This window comes from Pimephales promelas, chromosome 14 (assembly GCF_988280905.1).
Source record: "Pimephales promelas chromosome 14, fPimPro1.hap1.1, whole genome shotgun sequence".
Lineage (NCBI taxonomy): Eukaryota > Metazoa > Chordata > Actinopteri > Cypriniformes > Leuciscidae > Pimephales > Pimephales promelas.
In genome coordinates, this window is record NC_142782.1 from 8,616,395 (window position 1) to 8,634,362 (window position 17,968).

A 17,968-nucleotide genomic window follows, 5' to 3' on the forward strand; every position below is an offset into this window, starting at 1 on the left:
TGCAACACCGGAACAGGTGAACTAATTTCTGCCCACAGATCTGGCTGTAATGAGAGCAACTTGAAGTAAATCCATGGGCATCAACCGATTTGATCTCATGACAATATGAGTGCGAAAAAACTCTGATTAATCTCTAATGCTCATAACACAGCAGACTGTGAAGGCCCAGCTGTATGCAGCTTTGAAATGTCACACTGCACTGAAACCACAGAAATAATTCAGACCTGGTCAATGAAACTCGGTTTCATGTGAGAACTGGAATTAAAATTGCAATGGAAATGCTAATGGAGCAAGTAAAATCATTCCACATGTCTGAATTTGAAGTTGTTGAAAATATCAGAATTAACTGTGGTTCTCTCTGCATTTGTTTCTGTCTTAGGTTTACTTCTGCAAATTCCTTGAAGGGCGGATGCCAGGATGGGCTGGATCAAAGCCAGGACAGCTGAATTGTCAGAACATAACCTGAGAGTCGAGAGATGGGTGAAAAGATACTTCAAGTATGGCTTCCCAGTATAGAACTGGAACTAAATTTGCAACACAATTGTCATAGATTAGATTCCACCCATCTCCCAGACATGAATACTGAACACACTCCTCCATCACTACACCTTCATCACCTGGAATAGATCAACTCTATCCAGGCTGAACACTACCCATCATAAGAGTATAAAGATGACATAGTTCAAAAGTGTCACTTCACTGAAGATCTAATGCATCTAGTGCTCTAGTGCATCTTCACACTAACAGATCCAGATAGCTTCACAAACATAGGGGGTAAAGCTGGTCCCATGACATTGCATAAGCTATTCATTAACAACACTCTGCCAACTCTTGGGAAAACACTGTAATATAGCTAGATATGAATTGCTACAGTCACAATTCACAAATCAATCATCCAAATTATAAAGCAGTGGCAGAACATCATAAATAATGAAGTGTGAGCCATTCAATTACATAATTTACAATTTAACCTGGTCATCGACTGCGAATTAGCCAGCAAACACACTCTCTCTCTCTCTCTCTCTCTCTCTCTCTCTCTCTCTCTCTCTCTCTCTCTCTCTCTCTCTCTCTCTCTCACACACACACACACACACACACACACACACTCGCTCTCTCTCTCTCTCTCACTCTCACTCTCAGGCCCCGTCCACACTACTTCATTTTTGTTTAAAAACGGAGAATTAAAACGAATACGATCTCCGTCCACACCAGCGTTTTATCTGCGTATTAAAATGATCTCTGTCCACATTAAAACGACTGAAAACGCGGATCACGTGACCATTCACCAACACTGGGCATGCGCGTGTCGGTGTAAACAGTGAATGACGAATCAGGGAAGGATACGTCATAACTGATAACACCCAATCATAGAGCCAAGCGTCAGCGTTTCTGAAGTTCTCCGTTTTGTATGGTAATAGGCTTGTTTGAGATGCGCCTCGCCCATAGGCCTCGCCTCGCCCGAAATGTCGAGAGACTACATTTCAGGCGAGGCAAGGCCTATGGACGACATCCATATGAAGTGGTTGTTCTGCAGGTTCGTCGTCGTCTTAATTAACTCGCTCGCTCTGGCTCGAATATGTAAGGCTTATGGACAAGTCTTCTGTTGTTGACATTTTATTAACGTGTGAATAAAAATGTTCTTTGAAGGCATCGTATATAATCGTATATCTCTAATCAAACTACAATAATGGCCGAACGCGGCAGAGTTGAACCGACCGTGAACTCATCGACCTGGAGAGCGGGCGGGGTATGACGCATCTCCTTTTTATTTAAAGGGGCCGCTTTGGGGGTCGCTCAAAGACGCACATCAGAAAAGGGGTAGAAAAGGGGCTTGTGGAGCTATAATAATGAGGAATTCAGATCCAAGCATTGCAGTTATGTTTTATGTTTTTATGTAAAAATTAATGATTTAAAAGCATGATATGTACCCTTTAACTTGCTCCTCTTACGTTCGACATTACAAAGGCGCTGTACCAAGTGAAGGTGCTAAATTAGTTGGCATCGATTGCTCAGGAATCGATTTTCCACTTCACGCGAAGGTTTATTACAGCGTTAAGAAAGATAACGTTCTATGCAAATTAAAAATTCCTCAAATTATTCGAGTAACATTTATTTTAACATTGTTTAAGTTATCAGTAAAATAGAGACTATTAATTAAATTATCAAATTGTGATATGTCAAAATGTTTGAGATGACGATCAAAGCAGAATGTTCACAGAAGTGCGAGCCGTGCGGGAATCCCAATGCAAAGCTTCACGAAATAGGATGCAAGTGGCAAAACTAAACATCTATCAAAGCTCAGCTTCAGGTAGGGGATGTTTACAGGTAAAGATAAAGAGACTGAGAGAAGAAGAACGAGAGAAGGAGATGGAGATACGAGAGGAGAGGTAAAGCAATAGCCTATTGCATACTGTGCCCAGAATGAGAATAACTTTATTGCAATATGGGTTCCTATTTAACACAAATATACATGTCCCAAGTTCTTTGACAATTACTGTGGAAAAATAATATGCCCCCGAACCCAAGATCACTTTTGGGCCCTCTGTATTTATAAAACCCTGTGTACTGCTTTTGCACTGAATAGAAAATTATATTTTTGCAAAATACAATGAATTACAAGGCTGTACAGTAGAGTGCACTATTGCAGACTTATATACTGAGGTTTTAATTATATTATTTTACTGTAATATAAAATGGGGAACTAAAGTGGGCATGTGGGTAAAATGAGTCTCACTCCAGCCCTGAAACCTCTCACTCAAAGTGCAAAACTACACACCAAATCTCCAAAACCTCCATAAGCTATTTCTCAGCCTTTGACTAAAACACAGAACATCTAGCAGGAATTGACTTGCTTTTCTTTTCCAAACACACCAACCAACATGCTACAATTATTCACCAGGTCACACAAACACTCCTCATATGTGCAAACTCTAATTGTTTTACTGATCACTAACCAATCACTGCTTTACTGTAGTATAAGCCTATAACAGGTCAAAGGTCAGATAACCTGTTTTGAACAATAGATGCCAACAATGGACAGAGACCCCCACAGACTCAATTGTGTCCTTTACTGTATTATAAAAAAAATATACTTTTGGTTTACATATGTTTATGGTTTTGTTGTATAGTGTATACAACAGTAATGTTTGGCCTAATGAATATTTTCTGTTTCTAAATTGCATTGGTGAATATTGTCAGTGTACTTGTTACCGATCTCAGAAGACTATTTTCACTGTAGAACATTCATTGTATTGATATAAGCGTATGGAAGACCAAAGAGCTTTAGATTTAGAAAGTGTTTATGGCATTTTGAATGCAGTTACATTTTTGAAGGAGATGTGAGGCATTTTGCATTTTGTGTGTGAAGTTTTGGGAATTGTGTGTAGAGTTTTGAAAAAATGTGAAATAGTTTTGAAAATGTGTGAAAGTTTCTAAAGACTGCTGCACAGTGGCGGCAACTAGTGTCTTGAGCTCAAACAACACTAAGAGAGAGCTTACGAATGGTCCAGACCAACCTTACGAAAGTGTGACTTACAGAAGATATACTTAGCGTACGAACGTTTCGGGAATCGTGCCATAAGGTTAAGAGAGAGGTTAAGGAATAGGTTAAGAACTACTTAGAGATAATAACTTTTTGGGGAACCGGCCCATATCTTTATAAATCATTTCTATAATATTGACAAAGTGCTCACCAAAACCAAAGTGCTCTAAAGCTTTAAACAAAAACCTATGTTCTAATGTGTCGAAGGCTTTCTTAAAGTCTAAGAAAAGAATATATCCATCATCCTTAATCAGATGATTGTATTCAGTTAAGTCTAATACTATTCTTACATTGTTGTGAATAGATCTTCCTTTAAGGAATCCCGATTGAAACTCATTAATAACCCCATTAAAGCCCTCTTTCAGTCGATTGACAAGAACATGTGTAAAAATTTTATAGTCATTGTTTAGCAAAGTGATTGGTCGGAGATTATCTAAATACCTATGATCTTTATTTGGTTTGGGGATTAATATAATCAAGCCTTGACTCATTGTGGGGCCCAAGGATCAATCTACAATAGATTCAATAAGAGCATTGAACAGTAACATTTTCAAATCTTTCCAAAAAATTTTATAAAAATTCCATGTGAGGCCGTCAGGACCAGGGGATTTATTTGACTTATTATTACTTATGATTGAAGGGTCAGTATTTTCAATATTATGCACCATTAGGGAAACAATACTGTTTTTAGACTGCCGTCTTTTTTCTAATCTACAGAAATAAGATGTGCTTTTCTCTCCCTCTTCTATCCATTTGGCCTTGGTTTTGGGTGAACTAACCCTTTAACAACAAAGAAAATAGCGCAGTGATCTGTTAGAGGTGCGGGCGAAATATAGCAATCCTTAACAAACTGTAATAAATTATCTGAAATTAACCAATAATCATCCCTCGATTTACTAGAGGGATTAGAACTTTTTGATGTTAGGGTTAAGATGTTTCCATACATCTAAGACTTGAAGACTGTTACAGAGATGAGTGACCAAAGAGTTTGGTTGAGGGGTAAGTTACTACTTTTTGGTGGATGTCTGTCAAGAGTATCATCTGGTGTGACATTAAAATCTCCACCAATGACAATATTATCCGTTGGGAATAACCTTTTGAAATCACGAATTATAGAAGAGATCTCATCAAAAAGCTGCTGATTATGTTTTACATTATTGTGTCCATATACATTAACCAAAATAAAAAAGACACATTCAATATCCAGAACTATTGCAACCCAATGTGTATTTGGATCAGTTTTAACAGAAATCACTTTACCAATAATTGAAAAGACAGTTACAGCTTACGTTAAAAAAAAAACATCACAATCCCTCGACCAAAAAAAACCTCAAATAATTTTTCGCAAAAATGATCACAAATGACCACAACTTATGAATTCTGAATCCTAAATACAATCACCAGAAAAAAAAGGATAACCTCAGGCGACGTACAGCACGGTCCATACACATAATAATAATAATAACGACGTTACATGTATTATAAATATTCTATGCCACGGTCGCTCAAGTTTAACGTCATCCCCACCGCGCTTCCGACAACTGGCTCGACTGATGCAACAGACTAGATTCGCACCGACGATTGGTGGAAGGATGGGTGAAAGTAAATCTGATTGGACAAATCTGAATCCACGCCTTCTGCAGGACTGGAGGAAGTGTAAACCATAGACAGTAAAACTGGTAAAAAAAACGACGTGTGTGCAGGAAGGGAAATGGCGGACGCAGTGTCTATTTTCATGTCAATTGGCCTTAGTGAGCAAAAAGCTAAGGAAACATTGAAAAATGAATTGCTCTCATCAACACTCAAAAAGGCCATCGAAGTGGTACATAACGAATTAATACGCACAGTGAATAATTGCTGTTAAAAGTATATAAAGTCATTAGCCTCGCAATAACTTATGGAAATGTCCTTACATTACTTTAAGAGGAATGTTTGAAAATGTTTTGTAATATTGCTGATGTTACTGTTGTGTTTGACAGGCTCAAGGGCTGCTTGGGTCCGCTGGCATTGATAAGTCTACAGGCACTCTGCTGTACAGTATGGTGACACGACTTAAAGACACTCATCGACTTTCTTTCCTCACAGAATACATTATTACACGAAAAATAACCACGGAACTGCAGTTGTCAGGTATCTGATTGTCTTTTATTATTCTGTCACTCTGTTCTTCTTTGTTTCTCAGTGTTTATAATGTTTTGTTTTCTTAAAGTAATTGATGTATATCCATAATTGATTAGGAATCAAGAATTTGTACATTTGTGATTGTTTGTTTTAAACTTTTTAAAAAATAAATACGAAATTATTATGAATATATTAGGAGTGATGCTGATATGAGCACCAATGTTTTGTAAAGTACAAAAAGGCAATTTAAAGAGAAAACTATAGCAGTGAACACTTGACACACAGAAGCCTGTGTCACTTTTCGACATGTTTAGTGGATGATAGTGTGATAGTGGATCGTGGCATACTGCCACTGACATAGTCGCCAAACATATGACACCCTCATGTCGTTCCAAGCCCGTAAAACCTCCATTCATCTTCGGAACAGAGTTTAAGATATTTTAGATTTAGTCTGAAAGCTTTCTGTCCCTTAATTGAAAATTTATATACGGTATACTGTCCTTGTCCAGAAAGGAAATAAAGACATCATCAAAGTAGTCCATGTGACATCAGTGGGTTAGTTAAAATGTTTTGAAGCATTGAAAATACATTTTGGTCCAAAAATAACAAAAATTACGACTTTACATACATTTTCAATGGAGGGACAGAAAGCTCTCGGACTAAATCTAAAATATCTTAACCCTTTAAGTGTCACCCCCCTTTTTTGAATATACATGAAAATGCACATTTTGAACTTAAAGGGTTAGTTCACCCAAAAATGAAAATTAAGTCATTAATTACTCACCCCCATGCTGTACCAACCCCGTAAGACCTTCGTTCATCTTCGGAACACAAATAAAGATATTTTTGATTGAATCTGAGAGCTGGATCAGTCCTACATAGAATGCTTAAGGGACTGGCTCTTGACGGCCCATAAAGTCATTAAAGAAAAGGTTTAAATATTCCAAGTGCCTACAGCGGCTCAATTATAAGTTTATCAAGCGACGAGACTACTTTTTGTGCGAAAAAAACATAAATAACGACTTAATTCGACTATTCTATTACTTCCTTATGGGCGCATGCGCGAGAACTGAGATGAGGACGTTCTTCTCCTTCGACTACTTTTTGTTACCGGCTGCTCGCCGCTTAGGAGTATTACCGCCACCTACCGTATAAGATGATGTGCTGATATAGCTGGAAGCGCAAAACTTTCTGTTTACAAGCAGAGGAAGATGCGCGCTGTACATACGCTTTTCAATTAGCGTATTTTCCACACTACAAGGTGCACTTAAAAGCCTTTAATCTTCTCAAAAACGACAGTGTTCCTTATAATCCGGAGCGCCTTATATATGGATCATCATTTTATACGGTAGGTGGCGGTAATACTCCTGAGCGGTGAGCAGCCGGTAACAAAAAGTAGTCGAAGGAGAACGTCCTCGTCTCACTTCTCGCGCATGCGCCCATAAGGAAGTAATAGAATAGTCGAATTAAGTCGTTATTTATGTTTTTTTCACACAAAAAGTAGTCTCGTCGCTTGATAAACTTATAATTGAGCCGCTGTAGGCACATGGAATATTTAAACCTTTTCTTTAATGACTTTATGGGCTGTCGAGAGCCAGTCCCTTAGGCATTCTATGTAGGACTGATCCAGCTCTCAGATTCAATCAAAAATATCTTTATTTGTGTTCCGAAGATGAACGAAGGTCTTACGGGGTTGGTACAGCATGGGGGTGAGTAATTAATGACTTAGGGTGCTTCTCATTTCTTATTTGTGCATCCTCGTTTCCTTTCCTTGCTTCCTTTCCTTGCTCCACCCCCTGTAGGACACGAGGGAAGGAAGCGAGGAAAGGAAACGAGGACAGAGGAATCGAATAAAAGCTTTTTTATATACATTGGAATACTTGATCACTCGAGCGTTCCACAGTGTCATCGGCAGCTCTAAAAGGATCTGCCCTTATGATGTTGAAGTATGGTTATTTAATAAATTCATAATAAATAATAATAAAGATAGGCTATACTGTTAAAATATCTGAGATGTGTGGTTTATATAAACTGCAAAGGTAAAGTATAAATTAAAATGATTGTGACCGATGTGAAGGGGGAGGAGAATTGACACGTGCGTCACGTTTAGTCAATATAACAGTTCCGCGTAGGATGCACCTGTGTATCCTCGCTTATGACTCCTCAGGAAGCCTCCTCACGGTGCAATTAGAGAATTGAGATGTCCTTCAAGATAGTTGAGCTCGATCGGTTTCCGGGTCATAGGAGTGAGGACGGAGGAGCGAGGAGACGAGGAGGGATATTGAGAAGCACCCTCTATTTTCATTTTTGGGTGAACTAACCCTTTAAATGGTTGTAATTCAAGAATGCTTTGGAGTATAGATTGGTCTCGTTTTAAAGGGTAACTAAACACCTGGTCAGAGCCTGACTCCACCCACTGGCAATATTTGAAAAATACTGAAAAAGTGGGCAGACCCCAGCGGTGGTAGAGGGGACGAAATAGATGCTAAAATACTCTATCCTGATCGTTTTCAATACTCTCAATTCCAACTCCTGACTCCCTACAGTGGTTTTGACGAAACAAGCTGGTTTTTATACTGCCAAGGGCGTAGCTCGTGTGGTGAGCTGAAACCTGCGTACATCACGAACTGCGGAACATCCAATAGGAAAATTTAACTGCAGTAACCACCGTTCAACCTGAAGAGAGCAGCAATAAGACGTTTTTACACCATATATTGTAGAAATAAAACACTTTACACACAAATGTCAAAAAAGTTACTTGAATGAATGACTGGTATTAATAAAGATCCATTCTTACAGATCATTAACTAAAAAAAGTTGGTGTGTTTTGTTACTCTTTAAATACATTTGGCAGGTTTTTGTAGAAGTGAAATAAATAAGGTAAGTGAAAGAAAAAAGTTATAGAAGTTTGAGTTTATGAAAATATACATTGTAAAAAAAATAAATTGTTCATATTTTATTTAAAATATATATTTTCAAAATCGGGCTACTCTAAAACTGCAAAACAATCAAAGCCAAAAATCTGAACAAGTTGTGTTTAAAATTTTAGATTGATATCTCAAAAAATTAGCTTTCAGTAAGTTTTTGTTTGGGCACAGTACCAAACTTTTTCACTAGATGACAACCAGACTCCATTACTGCCCATATAAGGGCGCCTCCATTTCCATATGTGTTTTGAATGATGTGAACCATTATTTCCACAATTTTCATACAATTTATGAAGTAGACATTCTATTTAGAAGTAATATGAAAAGTTTACCATATTTTGATATGAATTTCAACCTCTAAGAAACACATGAAAATAACAAGTATGTGTGTTATAGTTCGCTGCCACATCACAAATGGTGAATCTAAAAAAATGTTCTTTATATTTAAAAAAAAATTCAGACTTGTTTTCTAAAATAATTGAATGGATGCTATCTTTTGAACTCTTGGCAGGGAAACAAACTGAGGTTTCTACCCTTTCATGATTTTTCAAGTTCATCACTATTTCAAAATAAAGGTCTAAACACACCCTAGGAGTATGAAAATATTCTTGTTGCAAATTGATAAATTACGGCTCCTGTGTTATTTATTTAGAAAATATAATCACCAAATACGGAAACTAGAGATTGTAAGCTTGCGAATGATATATAGTTTGTTAAGATTAGTTTAGGTTTAGTATAAAGATATTACGATATCACTGTTTAGGCCTGTGACACTTAAAGGGTTGAACTAACCTTTTAAGCACCTATACTGACATAATTGTGACACAAAATCCTAAAAAAAATAGACTAATTTTGTGATATTGTATTTTAACGCAATTAAGCGCATTATATTATTAATAATATTTTTTTTCAATCATGTTATTTGTGTCACGTCTGTGTTTAGGTGGCATGTTCCACTCAGGCTTGGATTTACAGTTTAGTGCTCTAGGGTGACCACATTTTAATTCACACATTGATTCATCAATTGGAATGAATTTCCATCTGATTGAAACAAAAGTTATGCATGTAATGAGCATCTCTAACCAAGCCATTTACCACCTTTGCTCATAAAATTAGTTGCAGCTTGATTATCGGCTGAGGCATTAGTTTCGCTTCTAGTGCCTTCTGCTGGTGATGCCGATATGTCTCTGTCTTTTCTTCATTTCGAAGAAATGGGCTACACTCTGACCTCACCTGACCCAATTGCAATTCTTCATGCACATATTTTTTATTCTCTATATATTGTATCATTAAAGGAGTAGTTCACTTTTAAAAAAAACTTTTGCTGATAATTTACTCACTCCCATGTCATCCAAGATATCCATGTCATTCTTTCTTCAGTCGAAAAGAAATTAAGGTTTTTGATGTAAACTTTCCAGGATTTTTCTCTATATAATGGACTTAAATAGGGACCAAACGGTTCAAGGTCCAAAAGACAGTTTCAGTGCAAACTGTTCAAAGGGCTTTAAACGATTTCAGACGATGAATAAAGGTCTTATCAAGCGAAACGATCGCTCATTAAAAAAAAAAAATAACAAAGTTTACATTTTATAAGCTCAAATGGTCGCTTTGCTCTGTTAGGGTTAGGGTGTGATACGCGTTTGTGACTCTCCTATTCGAACTCGTTCATCAAAATGAACAAATCTTTTCCCCAGTCAACTCGTTCATTTCGTTTGTTGAATGAACCAAATGACACGAAAAAAAGATTTGTTCATTTTGATAAACGAGTTCGAACAGGAAAGTCACAAACGCGCATCACAGAACAGAGCAAGGCAACCATTTGAGCTTATAAAACTTAAACTTTGTTAATTATTTTTTTTTTTAAATGAACGATCGTTTCGCTTGATAAGACCCTTATTCATCGTCTGAAATCATTTAAAGCCCTTTGAACAGTTTGCTGTTTGCACTGAAACTGTCTTTTGGACCTTGAACCGTTTGGTTCCCATTGAAGTCCATTATATGGAGAAAAATGCTGGAATGTTTTCATCAAAAATCTTAATTTATTTTCGACTGAAGAAAGGATGACATGGATATCTTGGATGACATGGGGGTGAGTAAATTGTCAGCAAAAGCTTTTTTAAAAGTGAACTACTCCTTTAACTATTCATTTTATAACTGCATCTCTCAGAAAAATAATATATATACAAAACGTTTTTGGCTAGTCATTCTCTTAATCATTTAGTGCCCCCCTATTGCCAGTAGGTGTCAGTATAAGTGTAACACTGGCCGGCGCAAGATTCTCATCTGTGGCTTTAATATTTCAAGTTCTTCCAAATGAAGTAAAAAAAAAAAAAAATCTTGCTAGGCTACATATCCAAAAGGATTACATGCTTAAATACTAGCAATCTTCTTTATTTATACAAGTGCAAAAAGTTCTTAGTGCATTTTATAAACTCAACAAACGTTTTGGTCACGCAGTGTAGCTTTATTTTTTTCAAAAGTAATTTAATGGCTTATGTAATAAATAAAATCAATTTTGTTGTACTTATTGACTCAAGGAATCATATGTTTGGCAGCAACGTATTCATTCTGCAGTTAAGTGCACATGTTATATTATCTACATTATACTATGTCAGACAGTTGCAGCCTCGTGTGTCAATAATGGAAAGAGGCATGTCAGTTTTAGTGGATAGTGCCATGTGTCACTAGCCTGACTTCGTCGTACTCCTATTCAAGAGAGAATATGAGTCTGAAACTCCTCCGTTGGGCCTTGATTATGAGGTGTGTCGTAACGGAACCAGGAAAAAAAAAAAAACCTCTGCACTCAATTGGATAGTCGGTAGACCTACAACCAATCACAGTAACGCAGTAAGTCAACTCCTTTGCATAGCGCAGTTTTCAAATACAGAACGTAGCCTTTTACAGTCTATAAGCTGAACTTTATTTATTTTAAAAGTTAAATAACGAGTGTTGCTTCTTTTACTTACTTCTCCATGAGTGCCACCAAAGGAGAAACCACAACGACCACAGGCTTTTCATTACGTCTTAACGACGTCAGAGCCAGCTGATAAGTTACACTTTTCCCGAATCATGTAGGAAGGATGCCAAAAAATATCTTTCCGATCGACAAATGCCTTGATTGCAGTTCTCTGTTTGTCTATTAAAATGAATGTGCTGCCGATTTATTTTACAAAAGACGCGATAGCGGAATCTATACATCTCAATTCTCCAGCTGCTGTCATCTTTGACAAGCGCTCTTTGATAACGTGATGATTACGTCCCTGCAGATCATCTGTCCATCATCGTATAAATCCCGCCCTGGCAATTTGACATTTTTTGACTGATCATACTTACTCCTCAATGGATCGAGTCCAGACCGAACTTCCCGACCAAAAAATGTTGTGGGCGGAGTTCGGGCTGGCATCCAGGCTAATGTGTCACTAAAACTTGTGATGAGCCCATGGATTCCGTAATTTGCCTCTTGCGGAACAATTTGCTTAATGCTGTCTAACCAATGATTTATTACATTGCTACATAGAGTTAATTTGACAACATTTTTATTTATTATACATAATTCTAAAAAATGAATATTAAATAATATTAAAATACTAAAGCCACAGATGTGAATCTTGCGCTGGCTAGTGTCACACTTACTTAAACTGACACCTACCGGCATGCATCCGTGCAGCATCATGCAAAAATAAAGGTTTACTGTAATGAGACTGAGACCTCCTTACTGTAAGGAGACCGAATGAGACTGTTAATGTGTTATTCACAGTTGACCCATGATGGATTTTATTTTTTTACTAGAATGGGCAGTTTGTGACTTTGCGTGATAAACAAAGTAGCACTGGTATTTCAAAACATTCAGTGGCACATCCCACTCAAATACATGTGTGATGTGCCACAAACTGACAAAAATATGACCAACTTTAATGCTTTTAATTAACATTTAAAATATCACTAAATTAGGGTATTTATTTAGAATTTTTTGTATCATAATTACGTCAGTATAGCTGCTTCTGTCAGTCACAGAATTCATCTGTCAGTCACAGCTGGAGGTGTCGCAACATACTGCGACATGTTCCGCGACTCGGTGTTAGTCAGGTGTCATGTCAGTCAGTGTTTGGCGACAATGTCAGTGGCACATGCTGACACTATCCACTATCACATGCCAATGAAGACTGAATGTACCAACGAATGTGTCACCAAGCATATTGAGATGTGCCATTGGCTTCTCTGCGCCAAATGCCATGTCACATAATGTTAATACTGTCTCTCTTTTTTTGCTGTTATTTTTTCTCAGCGGCATTGGACTTTGTGAAAAGTCACACTCAGGAACTTGTGGATCTTCGTGAGTTTGAGACTGCCTGTGGGGTGGGAGTGGTGGTCACACCTGAGCAGATAGAGGATGCAGTAAGGATACTTCATTCACAAATGTTCACAAAAAGGTTTCCTGTGGTGTGAGTATAGACTAGATATTATAGGAGGAGAACAAATATGGCAATCAAATGTTTGGACGTATCTACTTATTTATTATTAATATTATTTTTAGAATATTATTATTAGTAGTAGTAATATTATACATTTCATTGCAAATGGAATTATGGAAAATGTGTATTGACCCTCCAAAAAATGTAAATACCTGAAAACTATTTTGTTTTCGTGCTGTGACTCTTGAGATGCTTTTAAACAGTTTTAGAGGAGTTCCCATGCACCCTGGACACTTGTTGACTGCTTTTTCCTTAATGGCAACATATTATGACCCTTTTCTCAAGATGTAATTTAAATCGATGGTGTCCCCAGAATGTGTCTGAAATTTCAGCTTAAAGGGTTTAGTTCACCCAAAAATGAAAATTAAGTCATTAATTACTCACCCCCATGCTGTTCCAACCCCGTAAGACCTTCGTTCATCTTCGGAACACAAATAAAGATATTTTTGATTGAATCTGAGAGCTGGATCAGTCCTACATTAAATGCCTAAGGGACTGGCTCTTGACGGCCCATAAAGTCATTAAAGAAAAGGTTTAAATATTCCATGTGCCTACAGCGGCTCAATTATAACTTTATCAAGCGACGAGACTACTTTTTGTGCGAAAAAAACATAAAAAACGACTTAATTCGACTATTCTATTACTTCCTTATGGGCGCATGCGCGAGAACTGAGACGAGGGCGTTCTCCTTCGACTACTTTTTGTTACCGGCTGCTCACCGCTTAGGAGTATTACCGCCACCTACCGTATAAGATGATGTGCTGATATAGCTGGAAGCGCAAAACTTTCTGTTTACAAGCAGAGGAAGATGCGCGCTGTACATACGCTTTTCAATTAGCGTATTTTCCACACTACAAGGTGCACTTAAAAGCCTTTAATCTTCTCAAAAAACGACAGTGTTCCTTATAATCCGGAGCGCCTTATATATGGATCATCATTTTATACGGTAGGTGGCGGTAATACTCCTAAGCGGAGCAGCCGGTAACAAAAAGTAGTCGAAGGAGAAGAACGTCCTCGTCTCACTTCTCGCGCATGCGCCCATAAGGAAGTAATAGAATAGTCGAATTAAGTCGTTATTTATGTTTTTTTCGCACAAAAAGTAGTCTCGTCGCTTGATAAACTTATAATTGAGCCGCTGTAGGCACATGGAATATTTAAACCTTTTCTTTAATGACTTTATGGGCTGTCGAGAGCCAGTCCCTTAGGCATTCTATGTAGGACTGATCCAGCTCTCAGATTCAATCAAAAATATCTTTAGTTGTGTTCCGAAGATGAACGAAGGTCTTACGGGGTTGGCACAGCATGGGGGTGAGTAATTAATGACTTAATTTTCATTTTTGGGTGAACTAACCCTTTAAAATACCCCCCAGATCATTTATAATAGCTTGTCAAATTTGCCCCTCTTTTTCGATGATAGCGAAAACGCTCTGTTTTTGTGTGTCCCTTTAAATGCAAATGAGCTGCTGCTCCCCTTCTCCCTTCAGAAGGCGGGCGATCTTTTACACAAGCTTCTGATGTACGTGAATCTCACTCATCAAAAATCTCAGAAAAAAACAGTAGCGGAGTGCAGCCTAATGGAGAGACTCAGGAAGAGGTTGCAACTTTAATGGTGTGTTCACACCAGACATGAATAGAGTGTTTGGCACGAGTGATTTCAATGTTAAGTCAATGCAAAGACGCGTTACGCGCATAAAAAATTCCTGTGGCGTGAATCGGCATGCAAGTACGCGCAAATTGAGCGTCTGGCGCGAATTAAGCGTCTGGTGCGTTACGCGCAAATGATTTTATTTACTGTTTTTTGTGCATTTTTGTGTTTGAGGGAATTTGCATCTTTGCCATTAATTGCTGCGTTAACCAATCAGGAGCCTGCTTGCTGCCGTCACGTGGTAAAGTGACGTGAAAAACGGGGACAGGCCCACTTTTCAGTTTATATTATTTTATATGTTTGGCCTCAATAGATTATTTTATATGTTTGGCCTCAATGAATTATTTTGTAATATGACAATGCCTCGTGTGGTTCTGATGCACAACAAAGCAAATATTTATCACATAAAAACTTAATTTAAATATATGAGACATTAATTTTGTATGGAATGTTATTTTTTCTGTATCCAATCTAGATTATAAATGAAACATTATCATTTAGCTTTTTGACGCGCAACATTTTTGTAAATTAAGCGCCGCCTTCCCGGGATGCATTGCGGGCGCGTTAAAGTCGCGTGACGTCGTCAACCATAGAAATAAAGCAGAGCATGGTGCTGTGCAACAGATGTGTCGCACGGACATTCGGACAAGTGGATCCGCACCGTGAGGGTGCTAATTTGACTTGATATTCGCGTCTGGTGTGAACAAACTGTTAGACTGCACCTGGAGAATTCTGAATGTTTAGTAGATACATTTATGTAGTTGTTGTGTAGTTACAAATAGTGTTCTAAGCTCGTCTGTGCAGCAACAACAGAACAGTTTGCATGCTTTGAGTAAACTTTTGCCATTGCGTTCGAACTGGTTACAACGTTGTCACTTGCGGAAACCAAATATTGCCGCTGTGGGTGAAAACCATGGGGCGATTAAGTGGCGGTAATATTGTAATAAGATCCCCTTCCTATATCAGAAGGGGAGCTAAATCTGGTTTATTTTTTGACATTCTTGCAGCGAAAGGGTTACTAGAGATTAGGGCTGGGTATTGACACAAATTTCACAATTCGATTCGATTTCGATTCACAAGCTTGCAATTCGATTCAATTTCGATTCCGTTCGATTCGATTCAATATTGATTATTTTGGATATCAGTTACAATAAATGGCAAATTTTCAAGGAAATCAAATCTCTTAACTAATGCTGTAAACTATGGGAGTCTAGTTGTAGCCAATAGGCTTCATTAGCCTAATATGACTGTAATAATGAACTGTTTTGTAGCTATACAAACACTTAAATTACACTTTTATTTATTTTTATGATAAGAAGATTATGAAATATAAACCTTTAAATGGTGGCTGTCATAAAAACTTGCCAGATTTATTCAAATATGCATTAAATATTGAAGAACATTAAGATTATAATGCATATGTAATATGGTATTAGTGTTGTCACGGTACCAAAATTTCAGTATTCGGTACCGATACCAGTTAAAATTCACGGTTCTCGGTACCAATTTCGGTACCAAAGCTTAGTTGAAATTTACATATATTTAAGTGTTTATCACGGTTACAAGTATGGAAACTGTACATTTGTATTATAAACACTTTAGAAAAACATTAGATAAAATGACCTAAAATAAACAATAGTATACACTAACACATTTTTAAAGTTGTTTGTAAAGTTTTAATCCATTATTTATTTAATGCACAATGAATTAAGTGAACAAACATGAACAATCAGGTGTTTGTAATAAATAACATTTTCAAACATTAATTAATGTTGTAAAAATATATTGTTCACTCAATGTGTTGATAACTAAGTAATGTTTATGAATGGTATCTTTGTAGCATTACCATAAAACATGTTTTATTTGACTTGACTGTCCTTTTATTAATCTAAAACTGCATTCATATTTAATTTTAAAAAGGCTTTTTAAACCTGCTGAGTTATAAAGGCAAGAATACGCCTAGAACTGGCACTGACATTAAATGACAATACTAATACCATAGTAGCCTACTCTGGTGTCGGGTGGATACTACATAGCTGTCAACCCTCCCGTTTTTTCCGGGTTTCTCACGTATTTTAGCTCTTTTCCCGCTGTCTTCCCGTTTGAGTATTTTCCCGTAAAATATACCGTATTTTTACTCTCGATTGTGTGAGACGTACGGGCTCGGACAGATTCGGCTTGAAGTCGTTTATCCTCGGATGCGGTGCCGCGCGCACTGGCCGGAGACACACTGGCTGCGTGGCGTGTCCGTTTTTATTGCACGCTGCATGCGTGACACGCGCGTCTCCAGAAAACGCGTGCAGGCTAGAAATAGAACTGACGCCTATTTTTCACACGACAGGCAAGTGTGTTTCTTTGCCTGGAATTTCTTTGCGTTTCCAGGCAAAAAAAATAAATAAAAAATAGGAAACGATGTTTAGGCTAGCTGAATGTAATTTTGTACTCGAATACATATTAATACATTACATTTTGATGTTTGAAAGTCTAGGTTTTTACATAAATTCAGATATCAATGTAATTTAAACAAATAATAATTATTATAAATAGATTTTCAAATATATGAATAAAATATATTTTCTTTTTTTCCATTTGTTTCTTAAGCTCTTAACAATGTGATTACATGAAGAAGAAAAAAAAACTTGAAAAAAAAAACGTTCTGGGCCTATAGGAGGATATAAAGATAGTAGGTCTTCTGAGTGATGGTCCACCATCAGGCTAACAAAATGTGTAAATGTAATTAAAATAAACAGACAGCCCACTTCCCTATTTTGCGGATTTTGGAAGATGTGTGATAGGCTAAATGTTGAAATTGTTGTCCAAATGCTAGAGCAACACACGCTAATCCAAATGTAGATTTTTTTCCCTTTAAATGACACTGCCTCTTTCTCTCTCACACATAGGCTAGTTATGAACACCTTAGACTTTTAAGGATTGTGCTTTATTTTTAAAGTTTGTGGGTGAGAATCGTGCAAAAAAAAAAATCCCTTATTTTGGGGATGGATTCCGGGAAAACTCCCTTATTTTCAATGTTCAATGTTGACAGCTATGATACTACTGTGCTCATGTACTCGTAAAACTACCCCAAAAGCACTTTAGAGGCCGTTCACATGTCGCGCGTGTTTTTTAATTATATTTTTGCGCGTGCTTATTCTTTCCAAAGCGCTTGCTCTCACGCGGCGTCTGTCGTTGCTATGCAACGCCAACGAGTTTTTATTAGGAGCGCGCTTGAATCACGCCTATATTTGAAATTGCGAATTTGCAT

The 17,968-nt window shown here is 37.3% G+C and overlaps 1 protein-coding gene across 1 annotated transcript in view; it reads left to right on the forward strand.

The window, feature by feature from the left end:
• The first annotated feature begins 5,204 nt into the window (after positions 1 to 5,204).
• qars1 (glutaminyl-tRNA synthetase 1) overlaps positions 5,205 to 17,968 on the forward strand; it is a 61,300-nt gene continuing 48,536 nt past the window's right edge. Inside the window, exons 1-3 of the mRNA XM_039678350.2 lie at positions 5,205 to 5,363; positions 5,521 to 5,671; positions 12,875 to 12,984. Of these exons, the coding sequence (XP_039534284.2) occupies positions 5,253 to 5,363; positions 5,521 to 5,671; positions 12,875 to 12,984 (372 nt within the window). The 5' untranslated portion in view covers positions 5,205 to 5,252. The remainder of the gene's footprint in view (positions 5,364 to 5,520; positions 5,672 to 12,874; positions 12,985 to 17,968) is intronic.